General features: G+C 41.8%; 1 protein-coding gene across 1 annotated transcript in view; it reads left to right on the top strand.

Moving 5' to 3' along the window:
- Positions 1–25296, top strand: part of GPC1 (glypican 1) — a 233134-nt gene that overhangs the window by 175039 nt on the left and 32799 nt on the right. Inside the window, exon 3 of the mRNA XM_063132257.1 lies at positions 22741–23132. Coding sequence (XP_062988327.1) covers positions 22741–23132 — 392 coding nt within the window. The remainder of the gene's footprint in view (positions 1–22740; positions 23133–25296) is intronic.

Here is a 25296-nt window from a genome sequence, read left to right on the forward strand (position 1 = left end):
ACATAGTTTAATCATAGGTTAAAATTATACATTATGTGGAGTTCAATTATTATTTTTTCTGATGTTATTTTTTCTTCTTCCCTAAAGTTACTTTTTCCACCCATAGAGAGGGGGAAAGATATGTGTCTCTGTATCTTCCCCATGCCTATAATGTAGTGGCCTATTCTTATTACAAGGGCAAACTCTTTAGTTTCTGCATATTGTACCAATTCTAAATCTTCTAGCATTTGTCTGAGCAGTGATTATCATCTTAGGTAGAAGGTAACCACCTAAATCTCCATTAATACATTGGGTTTGTCTTATGGCTACAAACCCACAAACCCAAATGAATCAAACCCCCAAACCCAGTCCCATTCATGTCATTTGAAAAACATCACACCAGTCCTTAATTATGGTTGTGACAGTTACGCGTTTACATCTTACTGAATTTCATTAGCACTTGCACATGCGTAGCTTTTTCTGGGTCGGACCCCATATATCAGTTTCATGTGTCATTAGATTATTGGTATTTTGTAATATAAAAAACAGAAAGCATATGAGTATTTTTCCTTAAATGCTATGAACATGTGATTTTGGCTCGTCTTTACTGGGTGATTTCAATTATCCGTCATTGGATAATTTCTACTTTGAAGGACAATTTAAGAAATTGGTGGTTTGACCTTGGAGTTGTTTTTCAGATGTTACATTGCAAGTCATATCTAAAGTGGCCAACAACAAAAAGCTCAGTGTTTGCAGCTAGGTATGACCATGGGGGGAAAAATCTTCTCTGAATGCAGAATGTGGCAAATGGATCTTACGAACTGAACCAGGTTGAACCATCAGTGTGCAGGGCATACCACTTTGTAGCATAAGAAAAAACAATTATTCTGCATCCTAAAGAGTTTATAGGATTAGGCAATGTGGTGCCTGCCAGCTGTTTTGGACTACAACTCCCATAAGCCCCAGCCAGCACAGCTTTTAGTCAGAGGTTGTGGGAAAATGTAGTCCAAAACATCTGGGGGCTATCATGTTGCCTATATCTTGACAATGAAGAAAGATCAGAGTGGAAGAGGTAGGAATAATGAAGAGTGAATATGAGCAGTGACATGTACCTACATTTTCTTTCCATTTGAGAAGGTTGGGAATGGGTGGGTCAAGGAAGTCATGATAGCTCTAGTCTAAGTAGTGAGGCCGCTAACTGTAGAAGTGAAGTCAGATGTACTATGGAACAAAACATGGGCAATCTTTTAAAGTAGATGAAAAGGTAATAATACACATGCTTCCTACTCCACTGGGTCATGGGAAATGTTATTCATCCTTTAAGGAAAATTGTTTGCAATATTTATTGCATCATGGTCATGGAATTCCCCCACATGTGATCCTTATGGGAGTGGGTAGCCGCTATTTGACCTCATCACTTCCCATACCAGGGAACATCTTAGAGCCTGGACTCTTTCAAAACAAATAGAAGATTGTTTTCTTTTCATTTTGACGGAATAATGTGGAATAAGCTTCTCTCATGTTCTGGGTCTTTTAGGTTTATTGTCTTATTTGCTCAGCACAAATTAATTCAACATGTTTCTGAGCCAGGAGAGACAACTGAGCTCCACCAGAAGTCAATATCCAATTCAGTAGCAGATTCATCCTCACTCCTGCCTGTCCCCTTCACTAATAAAACATATTAAAGAGTGCAAGGCAAAGAGCCCCCATAGGGAGAATTTTATCTGTGGCCTCTGGGAGTTGAGGTATGGAAAACCTTGAGGCAGGCAGCTTTAAAGAAACAATGAGATTGCATTATCTCCCACGGCTGGTGTTCTCTCTCCCATTACCCTGAGAGCTGAGTTTGAAATATTTTTCCATTACTTAGGTAAATGTTTCATACCATGTCTTGACTTTTGTGGTTGGGGAGGGTGGGAAAGGAACATGTCTTTCAACAGCACTCTTCCCCTCAACTCTGTTTCTTATAATCTACCTTTAAATAAATTCTTTTTAAGCACTGCATTTTCTCATGGTAATAAATTACCAGAGGCATGGATTGATTTATTTGCTAATGTATTTAAAATTTGTTTCTCCCACCTTTCCTCTTTTTTAAAAAACAACAACAACACAGTATTAAGGGTCACTTACAAAATTAAAAACACCTAAACATAAAAGCAAAAATACTACCTGAAGATCTTAAGAACTCCAACAGAAAAAAAAGAAAAAAATCATCCAATATGCTCAGGAAAATAATATAGTTTGTGCCGGTTACCTAAAACACAATAGTCACTGCTTTCACTGGGGTCTTGGCAAAGCATGTTCCACAAATGACTCCACCACAGAAAATATCTTATTCCTAGTCACCATCCACCCGGAATAAACAGTTGTCTAGACATGCCCTAGGAACCCACAAGCAGGAAAGGAGTGCAACATGACCCTACCACCCATGTTCCCCAGAAACTGGTGTACATAGGCATACTTCCTCTGATACTGGAGGTAGCACATAGCCATCAGGACTAGTAGCCATTGATAGCCTTCTCCTCCAGGAATTTGTCAAATTCGATTTTAAAGCCATCCAAATTCCATAGTTAGCTATGCATGGTGTGAAGAAGTATAGTCCTAAGCCTTGCAGATCCCTTGTGGATTAGCTCCTGTACTCAAGTTGTTCTCCAGAATTCATGGTTAGAAGCTAAAGAACAGAACTGAACAAAATGTAAATTTCGGAGAGTTACTCCTTGTTTCACTAAATGTAGCAAAGCTTAAAGCAAGGCTTAAGCATTTGCGAAACTGCCTCTGAGGGTAATCACAAATTTGGGGCTCTCTTCTGGGCTGCTTTCTGTGCTGTTCTGTCATGGAACAGTGTGACAAAGTGTTTTAAAGTTTAACGAAGTCATCAGTGCGGCTCTTAAAAGATCATTACTTTATTTTATTTGTTAAAAAAACCCTTTGTCCTTAGAATGTGATGCACTGTTACTCAGGAAAGATTTTATTTAATTTGGAAAAGGTATGAGAAAAAAAGAAGAAACAATATTTTGCAAGATGATGTTGAAAGGTTTCGTAATGCGAAGAATAAATAACAAAGCCTACTTGGAATTCCATCAACCTGAGATTACATGTCAAGATGATTCTAAAGTGCTATAATAAACTGCCCATTATGTAAACAAATGTAGCTACAGTAAATAGTAGCTCTTTACATGTTTGTCTACATGTAAAAGCTGTATCTCAAATGAATGGCCATGAGAGATCAGGTGGGAGGCAAACCAGGCAATGGTCTTTTCAGCTGTAGACCCTTGCTTACAGAATTCGTCCCCGGGAGACTTGCCTGATGGTGAATTCAATGGCTTTTTGGCAGGACTCTTAAAATGCTTGAGGGTGCTATGCATGTTTAGACAGACAGTCCTACAACTTGAAGAATGCTGGGACTTTTCTCTGTATAAACATGCATAGAATTGCACCCTTAATTTCTGATTTTTCAGCAGCTGACGTTTTTATGGTATCTGCCATTTTTTAGCTGCTGGTTTTGTTTTTGTTGCCTCTGCTCTTACAGTTTTCGTGTTGTACAAGCTCTGTTTTGTGGTTGTTCTCATGCTTTCTTTTAACTTCTAAGCCAACTTGCAAGTTTTTTAAAAAAGAAAAACTTGAAAGACAGGATAGACGTTTAAAGAAGAATAATTCCAACAACATCCCCCCAGTATTCTCTATTCCAAATAGCACTTTGGTGGTGGATATGGGCATGTTGTAAAGGATGTAAGAACAATGGGCATGAGAGGAGGGACAATAGACAGCAACTAATCTCAGCTGCAGGGCAGCAAGAAGTATGGTTTCTATTTCTCTCCTTCCTTTTCTCTGTCCTTAGTATGGATGGTAGGTTGGGGGAAAATGTAATAGCAATAAAGCAAAGCTGCTATTTCCACCCAAGTGGGGAACTTTTTTTTCTTTTCTTTTTTAAAATTGAGGACTTCATTCCATCAGGATCATCTTTTAAGGACTGTATAGTGGGGGTGGGACCAGAGCTTGTGCTAGACAGGACTACTCCTCTTCTCTCTCTCTCTCTGCCACCTGCCTTTTTCATAAAATCATAGAATAGTTGTGCTGGAAGGGGCATATAAAGCCATCAAGTCCAACCCCCTGCTCAAGACAGGAATCCACATTAAAGCATGCCTGACAGGTAGCTGTCCAGCTGCATCTTGAATGTCTCTAGTCAGAGAGTCCATTCCCTCCCTAGGTAATTAGTTCCATTGTCATACTGCTCTAACAGTCAGGAAGTTTTTCCTGATGTCGAGCTGGAATCTGGCTTCCTGTAACTTGAACCCATTATTCCATACCCTGCATTCCCTTTTCTCTCTCCTCTTTTCTGTCCTTGTCTTTCTGTCTGTCCCTGATGACAATTCCCCCTGGCATAAGCCATTTAGACTCAGTGCATTGTGTGTGTGTTTGGGGGGGGATTTCAGGTGTCACAGTGTGTGGGGAGGGGGGTGACGTTTACCCACCATCAGTGATCCCCTTGAAAATTGCCCTCCCATGTATCCAACAGGCTTAGCAGGGAAGGCTTCTATTGATGGACAATAGTAGCTTGTTTTCTAACCTGGATTGCTTGAGGGGACAAGACCAAGGAGAGGAGGTCACAGGCTGAGTCCAAAAGCATTATGGGTTGGAATCAGCCCATGGGTGACTGGTTCTGTAATCTGTATTTTACATTCTCCATCTCTTCACCAGATCACACATTTGTATCAGTGAATCTGTAAAATAAGGTTAGTTCTTCAAGCAGTTGTGACTAGCTTCTTCAGCCCTGAAGACCTCTCTGGAAACTTGTTGTGAGCTACTTGCTAACATGTGTAAACTTGACATATCTAATTAGCATTAGTCTCATGCGCATGGGAAGACACTGGAGCTGGAGGTGAACATAATGTATTTCCACTGTCAGTCAGTGACAGGGCCCCGAAAGTTAGTAAATAACAGATCCTTGGCTTTCTGTTACGAAATTGTGCTAAAAAGCTTTGGGGCACACTGAAAATAATAACAAAATAAGAAGTAGAATATTGAAAATACACTAGATGCTGCACTGCTAATGTTTGCTTCACTTTTACATAGTCACTCCACCACAGTTTCTTCCACCACCATAAGAGCTAAAAATCAACAATGACAGAGCAATCCTAAGGGGGGCAATGGTGTCCGCCACTTCCAAAGCCCTGCCAGCTCATGCCATGGGGCGGAGGGCTCACCTTTTTCTTCTCCAGCAGATCTTTGGTGCATGTTTTAAATCTGCCCCATTAGTTTCAGTTAATCCAAAGCCACCTCCAACCCACACCCAGCCTAGAATATCCCGTTTCAGGGCTTACCACGGGTAGAGTTTTTTCTGCGGAGTCTGCTGGGACAGACATGCCCTCCTTCCCATGGAGGGGCTCATTCTCCCCATTGTAACCACCTCCAGACATCTGAGGGTTGGGATTGAACTCTTAGGCCTCTAATATAAATCTGCTTTGAAGACACATGTCTTAGCAGATGGTGATTGCAGCGGTGCACCAGCATGGCTGTAGCATATCATTTAATCATAGATTATGTAAGAAAATTTAGGAAATTAGTATGCTGCGTGAGAGAAATTTGCCACCAGAGTACCACAATGTACTTTTTTCATGAACAAAATAACATGCATTTTATGAGGGAATAATTATGGACATAGGTATAGAGCTGAATTTTTTCCCCTTGCCTTCCCTGCTGCTACATACCTTAGCTTTTACCCACGTTGCAGTTACCAATTTGAAACATAACAATTTCACCACTGCCGGGTGGAGTGCGGGGGAAGATCTCTGTGTTTCTATTGGAACAGGGCTCCATGCAGAGCACAGCAACACAGTGAGGGCTTCTGTGCATGCAAAATGCTTGGCTGCACATGGGAGCCAGGCAGGCACAACCAGAGGGCTAAAATGGTTCACACAAAGCTGCCATTCAGGGTGTGATCATGCCATCATCGTATGGTGGCCTCTGCTCTATTTCTCTCTCCCCTCTCCCCCTTTCATCTCTGAATTTTGATAGTGTTGTATCTTCAAGAAAGGCATCTTTGGGCAAGCATATAATAGTTGTTAAAGGAACAAGTAGTGGCATTGTAGTAAGCACTGAGGACTCTTGTTGAAAGTATCAAATGATAATGAATGGTTGTGTTTTTTTACACAAATGTGCTATTCTGCTGTATCTACTTTCAGTTTTGTCACAGAATTGAGATCCGAGTGCTACATGAAGAACATTTCCATTCCTGCTTTTCTGCTACATAACATCTAGGTGGTGCTGTGCCATAACAAAATAATGCAATTACACAAGTGGAAAAAGCATTTTCTTTTGCCTTTACAAATAAATATTGCATTTTCCCTGTTCTAAAAAAAAAAAAAAAAACCTCGCCGAAAGTGCTCCTTAGACAAAGAAGCGAAACTGCAGGGTCATGACATCATCTCAAGAGTCTGTAAACAATCATGGGTAGGGAATTATGAGTGCATAATAAATTCCTTGTGTAGAAAGGTTTAATGTGAGACCTAGAATTCGCCCATATCTCCAGAACCAAGGATCGTCCTTCCCAAATCTCCACAATACACTTGAGAAGGGTGATCCCCAACTCTGGAGGTAGGACTGTGAGGATATCCAGTGGCTTTGGATAGCACCATGAAGCTATCCTATGGAACAATAAATAGATACCACCATAGATATGCTGTCAAGTATTGTATTTTCCAAGCAGGTCTCATATCTGGATTCATTATGGACAGTGGTAGCAGAGGGCCTGTGGATGTTGTATAGTTTCTGGTACATAGATTGTAATATCTCAAGTCCACAACACTGGTCAGGATAATTTGCATCTTAATTTATTTAATGTTCTCAATTTGCATGCCTCATCTATGTGATTTCCCACAGGTGCTCTTTCTCTGCTGGCCAAGAACCAGATGTAGTGAAAGAAGGGGTAATGGATAGACATCTTACCAGACCATTTCTTTATTGTCAGGGAAGACAGGATCTTTGTACCTCTTTCTTTTCTCCAAATGCCCAGCCATGCATGCTAACTTGGGAGCAGTCTTTTTTCTCCTTCACTTGCTCAACCTTCTCAGCCCTTCTGTAGTGGAGGAAAAGCCATCAAATATGCAGCATTTGGTGATGAGGGGAGTATATATTGTCCACAGTATATTACTGAGAATCCAAGGCTACAATCTGGAAGTAAGTTCCATTGAACTCAATAGGACTGGCTTCTGAATAGGCCTGTATATGATTGCACTGTAAGAGATTTAATTATATGTTAAACATATATGCACATAAAATCAGAGCCGCAATACTGAGCTTGTATTTTTAAAGAAAATGAGGTGTGGGGGAGCAATTTGAGTGGAGAAATGGCTTCATGGGGCGCCATAATTTACATTAATGCCTGCTCCAAGTCTCTCTCTCTCCCTCTCTCTCTCTCTCTCACACACACACACACACACACACACACACAGAGTAACTTTTCATCCATTGAAATCAAACATTGGGTAAACATACATTTTCAATCCCGCAAGGGGAAATCCACATGGGAAGTTATTTGGAGCTGAGAAATGGTGAGTGAGGAAAGGCAGAACAGTGCAAATACACAAGAGGAAATCACACTTTCTTTTGCTTTCACAATTAAATACCGCATTTTTCCTGCTCTTAAAAAAATGGTGAAAGTGCTGGTTAGACACAAAAGTGAAACTGAAGGATCACAACATTATCTAAAGAACCTACAAACAACTGTGAGTAGGGAATGACAAGAGTACAAGAAATGTTTCATGTAGAAAAGCCCATAAGCACATCCTCCCAACATATCGCTTCTTCCCTTAAAAATATAATTCTCCCCTCTTTTGCTCTTCCTGGTCTTTCTTCCATTCTTCCTCCTTTGTTAGAGCCCTTTGTTTTATTCCTTTTTGGATGTTGAATTTGCACAATTGCAACTTTTTACTTGTTCACCACCTTGTTAATTATGTTTCTTCATTTCTAACAAAAGCTAAATTTGACGACTTCATCATCAGAAGTGTGTGATTTCACAACCTTTCTCTCATAGTTTCTGCCCCATCTGGCATGTTGCGATTTTTCCTGGTATGCTGATTTGCTATGCGTTCTGTGTGGTTGTTTTTCTTTGTGCAAGCTTTACCATGGGAGACCATCATTTCCCAAATGCATTCTGCAGTGATATAGTTCTACAAGAGCTACACCTTGTTCTGTTTCTGAACAAGTAGGCTCTAAGATTCTGGGCTAATAAAAGCAAGATCACTGCTAAAATTGGCAGTTGCCACAGTTACTTAAGATACACATCTCTCCACATACTTGCAAACTTCTTTTCTGTGTTCAGTGAATAAGCCCGTCTAGTACACAAATGACTGAGGGGAATTCAGCTCAAATGCTGGGGGACCTCTCCCCAGTGTGGCCATGGCTCAATTTTGCTAGAGGACATTTATCCCAGCATGACCTCTTCTGGGATCTCCTTGCATTCAGGGGTTTAGAGATGGAAAAACAGACATCATGCCAGGAGTTCCAAAGGCCAATAAAGCAGAGTATCTGCTGGCAGGACTGCCCTTAAATCACACTGCTTGTGCAATATCATGTAGGACTTTTCTACATGAGGTTTTTAACCCACACCTTCACTGAGGCTTCTGCTTCCAGATTTTTTGTGGGATTAATATTGGCTCTTTTAAACGTGTTTTTCCCCCAGGGGGGTTCTTTTTCTGCCTTTCTGTATGTTCATTACATGATCATTAGGGGGAGATGTGGTATGGCAGAATTGGACAGAATTGGTTTCTATAACACCATTGAGAAAAATACCAGACTCGCCTTATTAGGGGTGAAAAACATGATAATAGTTGCAAAGAATGGGAGACGTTCTGGAGGAAGGGGATGCCATGTAAAGGGCCCACAAACTCCTGTGAATGAGGGATCACAAGCACACAATAAAAGCCTTGGGTAGAAAGGCTTGGAGTCTTCCTGGAATCTCACTGAATTTCAGGTTTCAAGTTCAGTTATAATCTTGAAAAAGAAACAATACAAAATGGTGAGATGGCCTAGAATGGAGTTTCAGGAAAGGAATCTGGCCATAGATAAGCTAAACACCCTCTTTCCTGCTACAAAGTGTCTTCTCCCAAAAGAGCTTTGCAACAGAGAAAGAACTGGCACATAGTTTCATATGGATTGATGTGGCATGTAGATGTCCCTCAGATAGGTGAACGTTTCACGATGTTCAGAACAGATGTGGGGACCATCTGTACTTCTTAACAAGTACCTCAGTCCTAACCCATACGTTTTCCTGTCTTGCTCACAAATTTTATGAGACCTGGAATATTGTTTATTAATGCTAGCAGTATACACTGTTCCTCAGTGTACACCTATTTACTCAGTGCATACCTAAACCAGCACATTCCTGCCAACATGTGCTTGTTCAGTTGACCCAAATAATTCCTGCCTGTTTCCCGAACTGTATCTCTCTCAACATGGCTAATATGCATTTGAATTCTGAAGTTCTTCATTTTAAAAAGTGTGAAGGTGAGATTATGGGTGAAAATTAAGAACGGGCAAGTGACATCCTAATATGGATATGTGCTTGCCAGTATTTAAGCATTGCAAAATGTATATTTTTAAATTATTGTTTCAAAACTTCTTTCACATTCTTCCAACACATTCAAAGTGTCTTACCCACTATCATTCTGCGGCCCTCTCCTTTACACTATCTCAGTTATTGTACCTGTTTTCCATTTTAAATACTGAAAATAGGGTGTGTGCCGTACCTAAATAGATCATAGGCGTGCGCAGCACATTTCATTAGGGGGTTCAGCCAGGGATTTTTTTTAAGGTAAACATTGATTAAATATACAGTAATAAAGGACTTTTTTTCATTCATCAAACAAACAAAATAAATGAAAACTGAAGTAAACTGTATTTTTTTAATTAACAAGTAATCTGTACTTTAAAAATACACATTTTAAAATGGAGACTCTGAATACTTTTTTTTTTTTTTTTTTTTTTTTTGCTGTAGTGATAACCAGGCATATATAAAGATACATGTCAATTTTCACCATCTTTAAATTTAATCAGATAATGACCTAATCCAAACTTACTAAAACAGATTCACATTTAAAACAGATTCTATCACATTAACAACGAGTGTCATCTTAAGTTCCAGCACCATACATAGAATACACCATACATAAAATGCCCTAATAATGATTTTAAAAGATTGCCCTGTGTGCTGCTGAGCAAAGAATTTGGAATGAGGTCCAGGAGAGAGACTTCTGGGGTGAATATAGTGAGGACGAGGGGTGGCTGCGAGCCTAGCATAAGAGAGGGCTGGCTGGCAAGATTTGGAAAACTTGGGGGAGTGTAGGAGATCTGGAACTAGGGGCATCTCTGGAAGGCCGCGAAGGGGCTATTGGCAGAAGACAGGAGATGAAGGAGAAAAGAGAGGATGGGAAACCGTCACAAGGGCACATCAGTCTTCTTTACTGATCAATTGTAAGCCGCTCCGGGAGCCTTTTAGGCTGAGGTGCGGGATAAAAATACTCTAAATAAAAATACTCTAAATAAAATAAGGGCAGAAGAAGAGGATTGGCGTAGGGGGAGCCCTGGGGAAAGAAGAGAGAGAAATGCCCCTATGTGTGGGGGTAGAAGAGGGAGAGAGGGTACAGACAGGAGAGGTATGAGTGTCCCGGAGGGGAGAGGAAACAGAGGTAATGTTTAGCCTTGAGGAGAAGCCTGAGGGGAAACATGATAACATTCCTCAAATACTTGAAAGATTGACACACACAGGAGGGCCAGGATCTCTTCTCGATCATCCCAGAGTGCAGGACACGGAATAATGGGCTCAAGTTACAGGAAGTCAGATTCCGGCTGGACATCAGGAAAAACTTCCTGACTGTTAGAGTATGACAATAGAACCAGTTACCTAGGAAGGTTGTGGGCTCTCCCACACTAGAGGCATTCAAGAAGCAGCTAGACAACCACCTGTCAGAGATGCTTTAAGCTGGATTCCTGCATTGAGCGGGGGGTTGGACTTGATGGCCTTATAGACCTCTCCCAACTCTATTATTCTATGATTCTATGAAAACAGTAGTGTAGATCCTGCTTGAGACACCTGGGCCCTGTACACCTAGGAAACCCAATGCATGTTGTTCAGTATCTAAATTATAGCCAGCTCTTGCCAGGGCTGGCCCAAGACATTTTGCTGCCCAAAGTGGAATAGCAAATGACATGACCCCCCACCCCACCCCCAAACTCACAGTGCAAAGCCAGTAAAGTCGTTTTGGCACTTGAGGCCAGTGGACAACAGCTTATTATGCCATAATAAAGTTGTGAGTCTTCCAGATCTCACAGGATACTTTACGGCTTTTGAACACAAAAGAAGAGGACTATACCACAACCTGGCCTTGTGGGTCATGTAACCAGCAAGTACAGTCCAGAAAGGAAATCCAGACACAAGCAATTCAAGCCAAACCACACCACATACCCACATACTGTATTATTTTGCCCCAGTCCAAACATTGGTGCTCATATCCCTTTTTGCTGCAGTGCCACTTCTGCCCCCTTGACCCAGATAAGGAGCCTGGGCAGCTTGGAAGAAGCAACAAGAAGTAACAAGTAAAGCACTCCACTGAACATGTCAACAGCCAGTCTACCCACTCCTCCCCTTGCCAGGAGTCACGCTGCCTATAATGGCAAGGTATAGTAATTGCCTGGGCATCTCTCTCTGCATAATCAGGTAGTAGCTTACAATGGTGTTAAGCAATTTTAGAAACCATATGTAATAGTCTTATAGACCCCTTTATGTCTTAAAATGCATTGCTTCAGTTCAAATGGCAGATATATCTTCCACACTGACAGCTGCTACATTCCTGATACTAGACCAATAGTATATATATGATTCAACACATGTGAGGAGTTTCACATTTTAAACTCATTTAAGGTGCAAGCCTGTGCATATTTAGAAAGAAAAGAAGTCCTACAATTCTCAGCATACCCCAGCCAGCCATGCCAGCTAGGGGATTCTAGGAGTTGAAGGACTTTTTTCTGTCTAAACATGCATAAAATTGTGCCTTTAACTTATCATGTCACACTAACAGGAATACAGGAATCAAATAGGATTTCCTTCTTCAGTGGGACACACTTACTTAGGAGTAAGTACCATTTTGTTATAGGAAAGGATAATATTTTTTTAATTAAAATTTAAAAATAACTATCACCTGGTACAGAGTTTTCCTATGGAAGACCTGGCTGGTTCACTGTTGTAATTATTTGATTGGGACTGAAGTAGAGGGGCACTAATTTTGCTGTACTTATTGTCTTTAAATATGGTTAAATATCCCAGTGTGGGTTGTACTTAATATGGTTAAATATCCCACAGTTACCTTGCTATTCTATTTCTACAATTCTTTTTCTCCTGTCCTTTCTTCATCCTCTCTTCATTTTCAGGCTGCATCCAGTGAACATTTACCTCAGAGTAAGTTTGATTGATCTCAGTGGGGCTTACTTCTGAGTAGACATACATAGGATTGTGCTTCAGCTCTGTTTTAAAGTGACACAAGATGCACACATCCAATGTTTACCAAAAGAATGGCTTGAAAAAAGGGGGATGGACACCCTAAAATAAGCAAGGGCAGATAGGAATTGTTTTTGCATGCATTCTGAAAAAGGAGTTGGAAGAAGAGTATCAAAACACAGGAGAGTCAGAAATGTAAGACAATATTGCTTGGAACTAACCCTCCCACCCCCCACAAAATTCTGTGAATGAAGCAAGACAACTTGCAGAATAAAAGTCTGTCTGGAAGCAACCATGTCCTGCCAAACTCAATGGATCTCGTAAGTAAAAATGTGCAAGTTCTAATCAAACTGCAATTATCATTGAACTCAGAAAGCCTTACTTCTGAGTAAGCCAGTTTAGGGACTGCCCAGCACAGCTGAAATCTTAAGCATACTTCCTTCAAAACGAGTCAACATTATTAAATGGGTTAAGGAGTTGCGTGTTATGGAGATAGATATGCACCGTTTATTCAGTGCCCTGTTATTGCTATGCACATTTATTCTGAGGTAGCATGGGTCAGAATAGGGTGGGGAAGAGAGATTTGTCTTTTGTACTTAGGTGCACAAGTGGTATAAAAAAAGAGAAAGGCAAATTCCATGCTACGGATCATCAGCAAATGAAATATAAAACTGCAAATACAATAATGCCTTTATAATGCATGGTACAGCTACATTCGTGATGTAGAAGTCTGATTGTCTAATCTCAAAAAGGCTATAGTAGAGCTGAGAACGATTCAGAAAAACATAAGCAAAATAATCAAAAGGTTGGAGCACCTTCTTCTCTGTAAGGAAAGTTTAAGGCAGGGGTGCAGAATGTCCCAATCTAGTCCCCTTGGTCTTCTAGTCTGGCCCTCTGGGTTTCCCCAGATGCCCAAATTCCTCCCCCAACCACCACCAATCATTTGCTGGTTTTCCAGCTCTTCTGCACCCCCATTCTAATGGGCTGAAATGCCTCCCCTAAGCCTTAGTTACTGACAGCAAGACATTTAAGCTAAAACATGCTGCTATCTTTGGTCACATTGGGCTCACTCCCACTGCCTTTGGCCCACCCCTCCACTTGAATGGGGTCCCTGAGAGCTTCTCCGAAATTGAACTCTGCCCTTAGGCTGAAAGAGATTCTGCCTCTTCAGTTTAGGAGAAAGGACTTAAGGGGTGACATAATACAGAGTAGCCTTCCCCAACTTGGTGTCCTCCAGGTGGGTTGGATTCCAACTCCCATCATCCAATTCTCGTTCCGGGAAGAGCAAATCCCCCAAGAAATTGTGAGCAACCTCTCTTATCAGGGCAGGCCACCCCAATAGGGCAACTCTCTCCAAGTGGGTTGATTCCAACTCTCATCATCCCCAGCCAACTGGTTGGAGAGGTTGCTCTCAGTTTCTGGGGAGATTTAGAGGGGCGGGGAGAGAGACACCTCCTTCCCTATCCAGATGCGAGTGGCCTCCGTTCGTGGCATCCCCTGCAGGACTTAGAAGCAGAAGCGCTCAACTTGCCCCGCTGATATCAACTCCCGAGTCCCGCCGACGCCTCTCCCGCCCTCGCCCGGAATAGGCCAGCTCTCTCGTCAGCTTCCGGCCTCTCACTGGGTGTCCTTTTGTTACCTCGGCAACCAACCCGGAGCAAACCACAGCCAAGCGCAGGCTGCCGCTGCTTCAGGGAGGCGCTGCGCCAAGGGAAGGATTGGCTCAGGCCCGCCGAGGAGACGGATCAGTCACCAACTCATTCTGAGGTGGCGGAGAGGGGCAGGAGGAGAAAGAGAGAGAGACGGCGAGGTGAGGAAGAGGAGGAGGGAGGCTGTTGCTCGAGGTTCGCCTCTTCTTGTTCTCCGAGGCGTTCCGCCTGGCTCACGGCCGCTGCGAATGTCTGCCGCGCAGCCCTCATCCCACGCGCTGGAGCCTCGTTCCTCCCGGAGGCAAGAAAAGCCCTCGCACGAGTGACCTTGGGACGTTTCCTCGCACGCCGGGGAAGCAGGGCCTGGGTGTGTGTGTGTGAGTGTGAGGAAGTGAAGGGGCAGCGGCGGCCCTGAAGTTGCTCGGCAGGGACGGGGCAAACATGGCAGCGGCAGCGCATTAGGGGGTTCAGCTGAACCCCCTGAACCCCCTGTCTGCACGCCAATGAAATAGATGGTGTGCAGTACCTACTTCTGAGCTTTTAGATGTTTAGCTAGGTGGCAAAAATGACATTATAATATGAATAATATTAAGCGTTAGGGTTCTGTGGAATTAATTGTCCTCTCATAAAAATAAATTTGTGGAATTTTTCAGAGCTTTGCAGTGAAGCAATATATTACCCTGCGTAATATCTCTCATATTTTAGATTTTTTTTAAAAAAAGAACAACACACAGTCAAATTGGTTTGCAAAATTTAATTTTACATGTTGAAATCAATGTATGAAAATGTGCTTTTAAAAATGCCAACATGTACCTATTTGATTGACCCAAATAGAGTATTTTAAAAGGAAAGAGATTTGCAGCACATTTATCTAACTCACTTTGAGTCAAGACATTTATTTTTAACTTTAACATTGCGGGTTTCTATGGTGTCTCATCTTCATAAAGGGCTTTTATTCTGAGTAAGAACGCAACTGAGGAGATTCAGCCCAGTATTCTCCATGGAGGCAGCAAGTGCGCTTTCTGAAGCAGAAGTTCAACTATAAATCCACTGTGCCTTCTATGGGGAAGGGATTGGGGGCAGGGGGAGAGAACAAAAGTGGCATGTTTATGTTTCAGAAACAGCTGCATGAAAACCAAAATCTGGATTATTGTCCCCAGAGTTTACTACAACACAGACTTCAACTGACCAATTTGATGCTTTTTGTCATACACACAGACACTAAAAACAAAGTTCCTAACGATACTCCTTTTAAAAAGCATTTAACTGGAGGCTTTAAAGACCTTCTCTCCCACACAAAGCTGTAGAAGTGCAGAACTTTTTGAGGGGGGCAGCTCAAGTTTTTAATTATCAGCTTCTAACAGCAAAAACTTTTCAAATCTTTCCATTTACAAAGTCCACAGCATGAAGGAAACAAAACAGTTCTTAATGACCAGGGCCAGATCTGCGCGTGTGCAAGCACACACCGAAGAGAGTCCCGGGGAGATGACACCGCAGGGGAGAGCGAGAGGCAGGAGCTGAACTCGTCCGCCGCGAGCACGCAAATGCAAATACAAACACACCGAGGGAGAAAAGTGTTTTGCAGGAGGAGCCGCCGGCGCCGCCGGGACGCACCAGAAGAGCCGCCGGGTGGGAGGGGGGATTATTCAAATGGAGGAACACGCGAGGGGGAAGCGGCCAGAGCAGCGTCTTTGAATGGGGTAGAGATTCTTCCGCAGGTGGCGCTGCCTAGCTCACAGTACACACAGTAAAGAAAGAGGCGCTTCTTTTAGGTTACGTCTTTAAAAAAGGCGCACGGAAGCGCCTTCGCCACGACGTGTAGATCTGGCCCAGAACAGCTCCATGAGGCGATCAGAATATGTTAAACTGGGTTATTTTAACAATGTCCATTGGCTGTCTTTTTCACAGCCAAAAGTCAATGGTGTACAGCATTATAACACAAAATTGGTTAATACTTTCAACAGATGTAAAGGCTGTGCTGTGCTTGATTAGCAAAATGTTTAGCTTGGCCCTCAAAAGATAGCACAGGAGTAAAAGAGCATGGGGTCCACAAATTGGCTCTAGGGCCTTAGCTAGACTAGGGGTTATCCCGGGCTGATACCCGGGATCGCCCCTGTGCGTCCAGATAACGCACAGGGGATCCCGGGCTCAGGCAGTAATCAACCCTCCCTGGCCCCGGGATAATGGGCACAACTTTGGGCCCAGTTTTTCCCACGGTCTCGGGCTGAGCCCAAGACCACTAGCGTGTGGCCCATTGAAGCGGCTTCTCTCCAGCTTCGCACGATTACTCGCACATAGCCGAGAGCTGCACCCATCTAGGGCAGGGTGGGGGGAGCGGGGAAAGTTTTTTTAAAAAAACAACAACTCACCCTTCAGTCACTGGAGTGCTACTGCACTGCTTCCCCTTTAAAAATTTAAAGAAAAATGGCGGGCACAAGGGCTCTCCTCCAGAGCTCGTCACATCTTGGGTGTAAACGAGGGCGAGATCCCACGATAGTTTTATCACAGGCTCTCCCCTCATCCATCCTGGAACAACAGGTAGGTCTAGCAAATACCTAGGGCTCCATATTGGTCTATATATACTGCTTCTTATACTGTAAAGGCTATCTGTATTTTACATTGATTCTCACATTTAAGAAAAACCTAGCTTCCCCTGCCCCTCATCATAAGAAAAGGGGATAATAGACCCTCTGAATACTTCTACTAACCTACCAAGCATCCATAGAAGCCTAATGAGGATGCTCAAGAAAGGTAGTTAAGAGAATCAAGCCATTGAATTAGCCCTGCTATCTTCAAGAATGATAAGATTTGACCCTTGAATTGGAATACCGCTTTCCCATCCAAGATATGCTGCATATGCACCTCTGATTTGGGACAAGACTATTTCTTATCCTCAGTGTGTAAGGATGCATGCAATAAGAAAATGTGCCTCCCAGCATGCTGACAGATGGGAATAACTCTAAATAATATATTTAATTTCAAAGCCAAACACACTTAGCCTTTAAATTAATAATGAATAGCTGTATTCTTATGTGATGGCCATGATTCAAAGAGCTGTTTTAGGTGTACTCAGTGCTTGGGCATGCCCAGTGGAAGTGCCCTTTTGTTTTGTTTTCCTTTGAACAACAGACTCCCCCAGCACCCGTGCCATATAACAGACTGCTTCTGACATTCAGTTTCAACTTCCTTTGGGAAGCTGCTCTTTGAGAAACACAAGTTCAAAGCCCTCTTGGGCACATGGAACTGGTTGCAACGTTCTTTGGATCCAAGCCTAGCTTCTTATAAGAAAGTACTACTTTGCACAATGCATAATTAATATATGGAATTTGCTGTTACAAGTTGTGGTGATTACTATTGGGGGTCGTCATGTTCTCCCTAAAAAGTAAGTGGTTGCTTGCTGACACACAACTGTACAAAACAGACACAATTTTATTTTCAAGAAGTTGAAATCTTTTTTTTCTCCATTCTGCCACCCATAATTTTTTCTTCTGCTACATAAAAGCCTGTTTTGAGAAGTACATTGGAGACAACAAGGTGCTGGGATTTAAGGTTATAAACTCCAACTTCAAATATTCTTCATGCTGATACAGTCACCTGTCTGTGGAAATTTTGAGAACTACAAAAAAGAAACATCCCGATGTTTCTTTCTGCTTTATTATTGTTATGTAGGACAACTCACAGACTATTTTTTTCTTGTAAACCCAAATGCTAGAGATATGATTGCTGCACAGACGTGAAGTATATTTCGCTCGTGTTTCTTTCGCTGTGGTAGTCTTGGACAGAAAATCTTTGTCAGCATGCCTCATTTCTGAAAGACAGGCATTCATTTTGAGTTGAGAAATAGTGATGCAGCATTTGATACTTTTCTATTCGTCTTTCTTTGTAGAGGTTTCTTTTGAGAAATGAGCTGAATTCTATGGTATTTTCCACTTGATGTTCTCCGGAGAGTTAGACCATTCTGGCAAACACAAACTTAAGATGAAATGAAAAATAATGTGTTACCAGTATGCAGTTTTATTTTACCCTTTCTCTGCTGGAAGGATAGTCTTGCAGCATTAAAACAAGGTGGCTAGAGTGTTGGACTGGAACTCGGGAGATGTGAGCTCTAGTCCCCACTTCGCCATGGAAGCTCACTAGGTGACTTTGGATCAGTCACAGAGGCTTCAGCTAGACCTAAGGGTCTAGCGTGATGGAGGGGTGAGGATCTCGCGATATTTTTATCACAAGATCTCCCCTCTGTTTACACACTGCACGTGGCAGCCTCGAAGAACAGGTCATCATGCCCACCATTTTGTGATTGTTGTTGTTGTTAAAGGAGAAGAGCACATGAGCACTCATGTGCAAATGGTCAGGGGTTTTTATTTTAAGTAATTTTTCCTGCTGTCCCCCCCCCCCCCTTGAGTAACTGCGAGGAGGCAAGACAAACCTCGACGCCCGGCCACACGTTCTGCAGTCTCGGGATCAACCCGAGACCATGGAAAAAGCAAGCTGAAAGGGTAGGGTGATATCCCGGGGAAAGGGAGGGATCATCCCTCCTTGCTCCCGGGATCTCCTGTGCGTCATGTGGATGCACAGGGACAATCCTGGGGATCGCCCCATCTAGCTATGGCCAGACTCTCAGCCCAACCTACCTCACAGGGTTGTTGTTGTGAGGATAAAATGGAGGAGGGGGATTATGTATGCCGCCTTGGGTTCCTTGGAGGAAAAACTGTGGGATTTAAATGTAATAAATAAATAAACAAACAAATAATTTAAATAAAAGAACTCCAATTTAATAGTATACCCCTGGATGGATGGATTGAATGAAAGAAGGACACAGTGTCCCTTTTTTATCTTGCTGTTTAAGGTGTACTGGTACTATTTATTAAATATCTATTAGCCACCTTTCCCTATTGAATTAAACCATTCGATATCAAAGTATTGTATAAAAGTATCATATAAAACAGTAAAAACAAGGACAACAATAATAATAATCTCATGCAGTAGTTGGTTATATATCCGTTGTTCTACTGAAAAGATCCCATGTTTCACTCATAGGGCTTCACACCATGAATATCTCTTTTTGAGCTGATGCAAATGAAGAGTACCTTTAAGCAGAGCAATAGTCTATCAGCTAGCAGCAGGAGGGAGAATGCTAACTCAGAGAGGCACTGTAAACTTTGAAATGTTCATGGGTTTGTGAAGGTTGCTTGAGGGAGGATGTGACTCTAGAAATTAATATCTGCTTATTTAAAAGTGGCCTTTGGGTTCAAGGAAGAGTTTGCTTAGGACAAGTGCATTCGAGTGCTCTTGGAGCTCTGAATTTATAGCCTAAAGCCTGTTCTTTGGTGACAACTGGAAATTAGTTTTTTCCTTATGCAACTGTAGACTGCTTATTCTGTGGCTTCTTTCAACATAAATAGAATGTGCAACAGTGAGATGATAGTCTTGCAAATGTATCTTCCCCCTGTATGCAGCATCTTCGGACAGAGTTAGCCTCCCCTAGGTTTAACTAGCAATCACAAATGTGAGGATTCATAAACGTTTCTTTTTGAAATATCAGCATTTTGATAAATAATTACAAGAAGTCCCAGAACTCTGGTAGCCTTACATGTGCAAACAGGGGGGGATGGAGTATTAATGTTGACCGGTATTACAAAGTTATTAAGAAGATCAGAATTGTGTGCTTTGAAAACATTAACTGCTATTAATCAAAATGCATTTGTTGAGTTTAATTTGTAAATTTTAATTCACACCTAATACTATGAATTTTCATTTATTTGTAAAAATAAAAGATCTCAACAGACTCTACCCATATTTCATCCTGGGTTTGGGGAACCATTTTGGATGTACCTCCAGACCATCTGTGGTCAGGGTCTGGCCTGTAATTAATACATATTGGGCCCTTTGATGTCTTCATGCCCTGGTGGCCCATGGTATTGACATTCAGGAGCATTGCTAGGCCTGGCGCACAGGGACTGGCCCTGAAGCTATTTTCCCTGGCTGCAGATCTATTCCTCGAGGGACCTAAATATTCACTGGTACCAATGGAAAGTTGTTGGTGTAATGTAGCAGTTGCACTTCATTGGATACTTCTCTTAGATTTTAACTCATTCTTTCCTGATCCTCGGTCAATAAACAAACCTGGGTTTCTTGATTCCTCCCCCCCAAGATCAAATATACCAAAATTGCTGAATTCTTGCTTGTTACCTTCACTTATTTATCCTGTTCCTCTCACTCCTGCTTTTATCACACGTAGTTTATTTCCTTCATGTGCTAACTTGGCTATTAGTCAGGTGCACTTTGGGGACCTAATTAAAATATTCTTTGAGTTCTCCGACCTTAACAAGAGGGGCGTTTGCCTGTCAAAATCTCTATATATATTAAATTAGTGAATACACTATAGCTACTAATCTCTAAGAATGGTTTACACAAGAGAGTTGGAATATTTTGCAATAACCAGTCTAAATAATATAGGTATCACTGCACAAATGTCTTCTGATGCAATTACTTTCAGAATATATGTTGTTTATACAGGAGGGGTGGGAAGCTTGGCTTGTATATTTGCATAATATTATAGGTTCTCCCAAACAGTTTGCTTGGAACACTGCTGGAATGCTTGTTAACCATCTAATAGTAGGGACAGATGGAGAAAGGGAAAGAAAAATAGAAAACCAGTGAAGTTCGGAAATAGTGCCAACTTACCTAAAAATAGAGCAGGTGCTTTGCAAAAGAAATTGCTTACAGAGCAAATGGCTTGAGGAGACACAGGACCAAATTATACATGGCATTAGCAGATCTGTGTCTTTAAATGCAGGCTTGCCTGCCTCAATCACATGTAAATTGGAGTGGGGTAGGCTCTCTCAAAGGGCATGAGCCTCCATGGGCTTCAATCCAGTCAAAGGGCAATCAGCATGAGAACAGGTTTCCTATTTGAAGAGGTGGCTGGATCCTATGTTAGCAAGCAGTGCATAATTCTGTGGGTTGAGGTGACCAATTTCTGAACATGTATCTCGCCCATTACACATGCAAGAGGCTGCAGTGCCTCAAGTTGCACATGTAGTGTGATGCCCCAAAATATAAATCTCCTGGTGAAGCAGGAGCAAGCTGCTTGGTTACCATCTGGGGCACCTCCGTCAGTGTTCTCCCTCTTTTGCCTGAAAAATAAATGAATGAATAAACTTTAGGATGAAGGTTTTTATGCGCAGCTGATTTCACATCTATGAATTTGGGAATTCTCATAATTCTTTCTAAATGTGCATCTATATGTAAGCATATTCAAATTTTATGCAAATTATGTCCTCATTTCTTGGTGATGAATTTCCTGTTTGGTGGCAATGTATAAACGGCCACCCTATATACTACACAATTTATAATAGGCAAACTTGAATATATTTCTTAATTTTATGTCAACCTGCAATCAGGCCCCAAAGCTGGGAGAGACCTTATTCTTTCATTGAGGGGTTCACAAGGAAGTTGGATAAATCTTTATTATTATTATTATTATTATTATTATTATTATTTATTTATTTATTTATTTATATAGCACCATCAGTGTACATGGTGCTGTACAGAGTAAAACAGTAAATAGCAAGGCCCTGCCGCTTTGAACAATCTTTTTCCTTTGATAGTTGAATTCTTGCACCAGGATATTCTAAGCGTAGCATTGATTTGTACTTTTAACATCTTGCTATCCTGGCCTTAATGTTCACTACTCCAGTGTGATTTGAAAGGAAATACCACCTCAGCCAAAATGTCAACAGCACTGTAGAAAAGTGCTTTGAAAGGACATAACATTTGCTCTCTTTTGTTAATTATGGGTTTGGTGCTAATGTAGCAATTTAATGTCTGCTGTGCAGTTTCTCTTAAAAGCAAATGTTTTGTAAGGTATCAAGCACTTTTTTCATCTCTTTTTAAAACTGAGAGCAAGTATTATGGTTTTAAGAGCTGATTGGACTTTTTCTCCTGGATGTGTTAATGTTTGGTATATTCTCTTAAATAGGATTGTTAGCTTATGCACATGTTCCTATCAGGAGCAATGGCATGGAAAAGAAGCTTTTAGCATCTTTTAATCCTGTCAGTCTTTTGTCATACTGATTTACACAGTGCTTTGCATACATTATATGGAGGGATTAAATAGTCAGAAGAAGTGTGATTGCATTTAAATTTAACTGGTACCTTTTGCCACTATCCTAAAATTTCCATGAAATACGTTTGGGCACATTTCACATGGGAGAAACTGGTCCATCAGTTTTGCCAAAGTTGAAACTGTGGCTGGCTTCCAGTTGTACTTAACCAAGAGTAAATATGGTGCTATGTCTCCCCACCCCATGGTGAAATTGTGAAAATGTAATATGGACACCAGCCTTCTTGAAATACTGATTCACAGATTGAGTTTGAATTCGGTTTTGCATCTACATGAGAACAGAAAGAAGTGACGGGATTACAATTAATGTTTCCTTTTCAGTGCCAATTTATTGGAAAATCTCTTGCCTTTTCACTTGCCATTTGTTAATGGTGTAATAGGGTAATCCAACAATAATTTGAAGCACCATCTTTTAAATGGTCTCTCTCGTGTCTTTTTAAACTTTCTGGAAATTTCTGATTTTCCGATTGATTTTTTCCTCTTACTTTTTCTCTTTGCAGGTTATTTCCAGGATTTGTTAAACAAGTCAGAGAAGGCCCTTTATGACACATTTCCTGCTATGTATGGAGACCTTTACCAGCAGAACATAAAGCTATTCAAAGACTTGTATAGTGAGTTGCGCCGTTATTACCGGGGTTCCAACATCAACCTAGAAGAGGCTCTCCATGAGTTTTGGACTCGTCTGCTAGAGCGGCTATTCAAGTCTATGAATCCTCAGTACCACCTTCCTGATGAGTACGTGGACTGCATGATGAAACACTCTGAGCAAAATAAACCATTTGGAGAGGTCCCAAGGGACCTGAAGCTGAAGGCGACAAGGGCCTTTATTGCAGTCCGCTCCTTTGTGCAGGGACTTGGTGTGGGCAACGATGTCGTCAGAAAGGTCTCTCAGGTAGGTCATTACTTAGAATCCCTGTTGCTCACTCTTCCTGAAAAGTTTTCAAGTATCTGTTTACTCTTATTTACCATAGGTGTTAATCATATTTAACATAACACAAATGAGATGGATTTGTTGATAACTGTCATTCTCCTGTTTATATAAATAATTGCTTCAGGAATGTTTGAGGGTTCCTTCATCTCCGAGGTTGAGAGTGTCATCAGCAAAGTGCTCTTGGTGGCCCACTTCTGTATGGATTGTACCTTTGAGATTAATGATGGGGAGGTTTATCTTGTAGTACAGCAATACAGTGGCCTTTTCTTCTGCTATTCACTGTAAGGAATGGTTGCATTACTGAGAGGCAGGCTCCTGAAAACGCCATTTTGTTTCCCCCAAAATGCAACAGGCCAATACAACATCCAGTGCCCTAGGGGCCAAATGACATGGTGGCCTCTGAAGTTCAAATCCTCTAAGGAAGGCATGGGCAGGCAGGCATCAGCATGATGGGCCCTATAAGCAAGGTAACCCTGGATGTTGTCCATGATGCCAAGTGCTGATGCTGGGATATTGGGAAGAAATGGCAATGCTAAGTTATAATAAGTGGAGTGGCCAGCTAAATGCTTTTGGAAATCCACAAGCATTGCATGAAGTGGAATTAACATCTTTTTTAAAAAAAAATGGCTAATTTTTATAGGATTCGAAGAAATTTCTTGGCCATCCTGACAAAATAGTTAGTTGCCAAAGAACCCTGTGATGCTAATGTTGCTGTTGCAGCATGGCTTCTTCCTCTGCCACTTGTTAATATTAGAAGTTGCAGTTCACTTCGGAGAAGCCCACACTACACTTTCTTCCTGTGTTGGGGTCATCGTTCCAGGAACTGGTGGAAGGTGACATAGGAAGGGAGTGCTCTTTCAGATCCTCCCCACATAGCCTTGCTCAGCCTCACCCAACCTGATGTCCTCCTGATGTTTTGGATTACAAGTCCCATCACCTCTGTCTAGCACAGCCAATGATCAGGAATTATGGCAATTGTAGTCCAAAAGATTTGGGGGAGGCTGGCCCAGGTCTTCTGACATTTCCAGGTGGCATAGGAAGAAGCTACATCACAGCGGCCTCCACACTTAATCTTGTTGGAAAGGCCCTAAGGCAACTAAATATTTGCACTTTTGCTATGAATAATGCCATGCCCCTTTCTTCCTTTATCCTGAAGCACACACAGAGAGAGAGAGAGAGAGAGAGAGAGAGAGAGAGAGATTGCTGGTTTGCACAGCACTGCACATGGCATGCAATTTAAAGGCTATGCTTTTGTTGGTATATCTCCCCATGAAAAGTTATACTATTTCTTAGCACAAATGCCCCGTGTTGTGTCAAATGGTGGTTATTCTTCAGACTACAGGTGCAAGGATTAGGTTGGAGGAAAACGTGGGAGGAAGGCTGACATCACTTACATATTTTATACCACAAAACTGACTGGTATTGAAGAGGAATAAGGGTGTGACTCAACTGTGAATGCTCAGATTGTGCTAGCACTTGATCTCATCAGGCAGAAGGGTTAGACAAAGGGAGTGCTCTTTGACACCACAAGTACAAACTTCAAGAAAGAGACACATTAAAATAGTAACAGAGTGGCCAAAGCTTTGATTTATAAATGTGGCATTATAAAATCATTCAAAAGTGACCAAGCCTTTATATAGCTCATTAGGATCATGCTCTCAGAAGGAAAATGACATAATTCAATTTAGAATTTAAAACCCCTTTTCTTTCTCTCTCCCTCTCTCTTTTTCTCTCTTTCTTATTTTTGGCAGGGTGGTGGTGGTGGTATTTCAGCCTAATTTGCATTATAACATTAGTCATGAACTGGGCTTGAAGAAATGAACTGGCCAGCGTCATCAGACTTTCGCCTTTCTCCTGTGTTTCTAGAATCAAAGGAGTGAGGGGGCAATGAACCCATGTTTGGGCATCCAGGACTTCTGTAGACAACCCCTCATTCCAGCCGTTTCTTACAGGTGCAGCTGAATGGGGTACTCACTTGCTGTGATACCCAGGTCATTTACAGGGGCAGCTCACACTTTCAAAGGCTGCCATATATGCATCAAAGTACATATAGGGCTCTAGACACTGGTAATTCATGCCTTATTTGCCATCTGCTCCCATATCATAGAAGAGATAGGTTGTAATA

The sequence above is a fragment of the Elgaria multicarinata genome, chromosome 8 (genome assembly GCF_023053635.1).
Source record: "Elgaria multicarinata webbii isolate HBS135686 ecotype San Diego chromosome 8, rElgMul1.1.pri, whole genome shotgun sequence".
Classification (NCBI taxonomy): domain Eukaryota; kingdom Metazoa; phylum Chordata; class Lepidosauria; order Squamata; family Anguidae; genus Elgaria; species Elgaria multicarinata.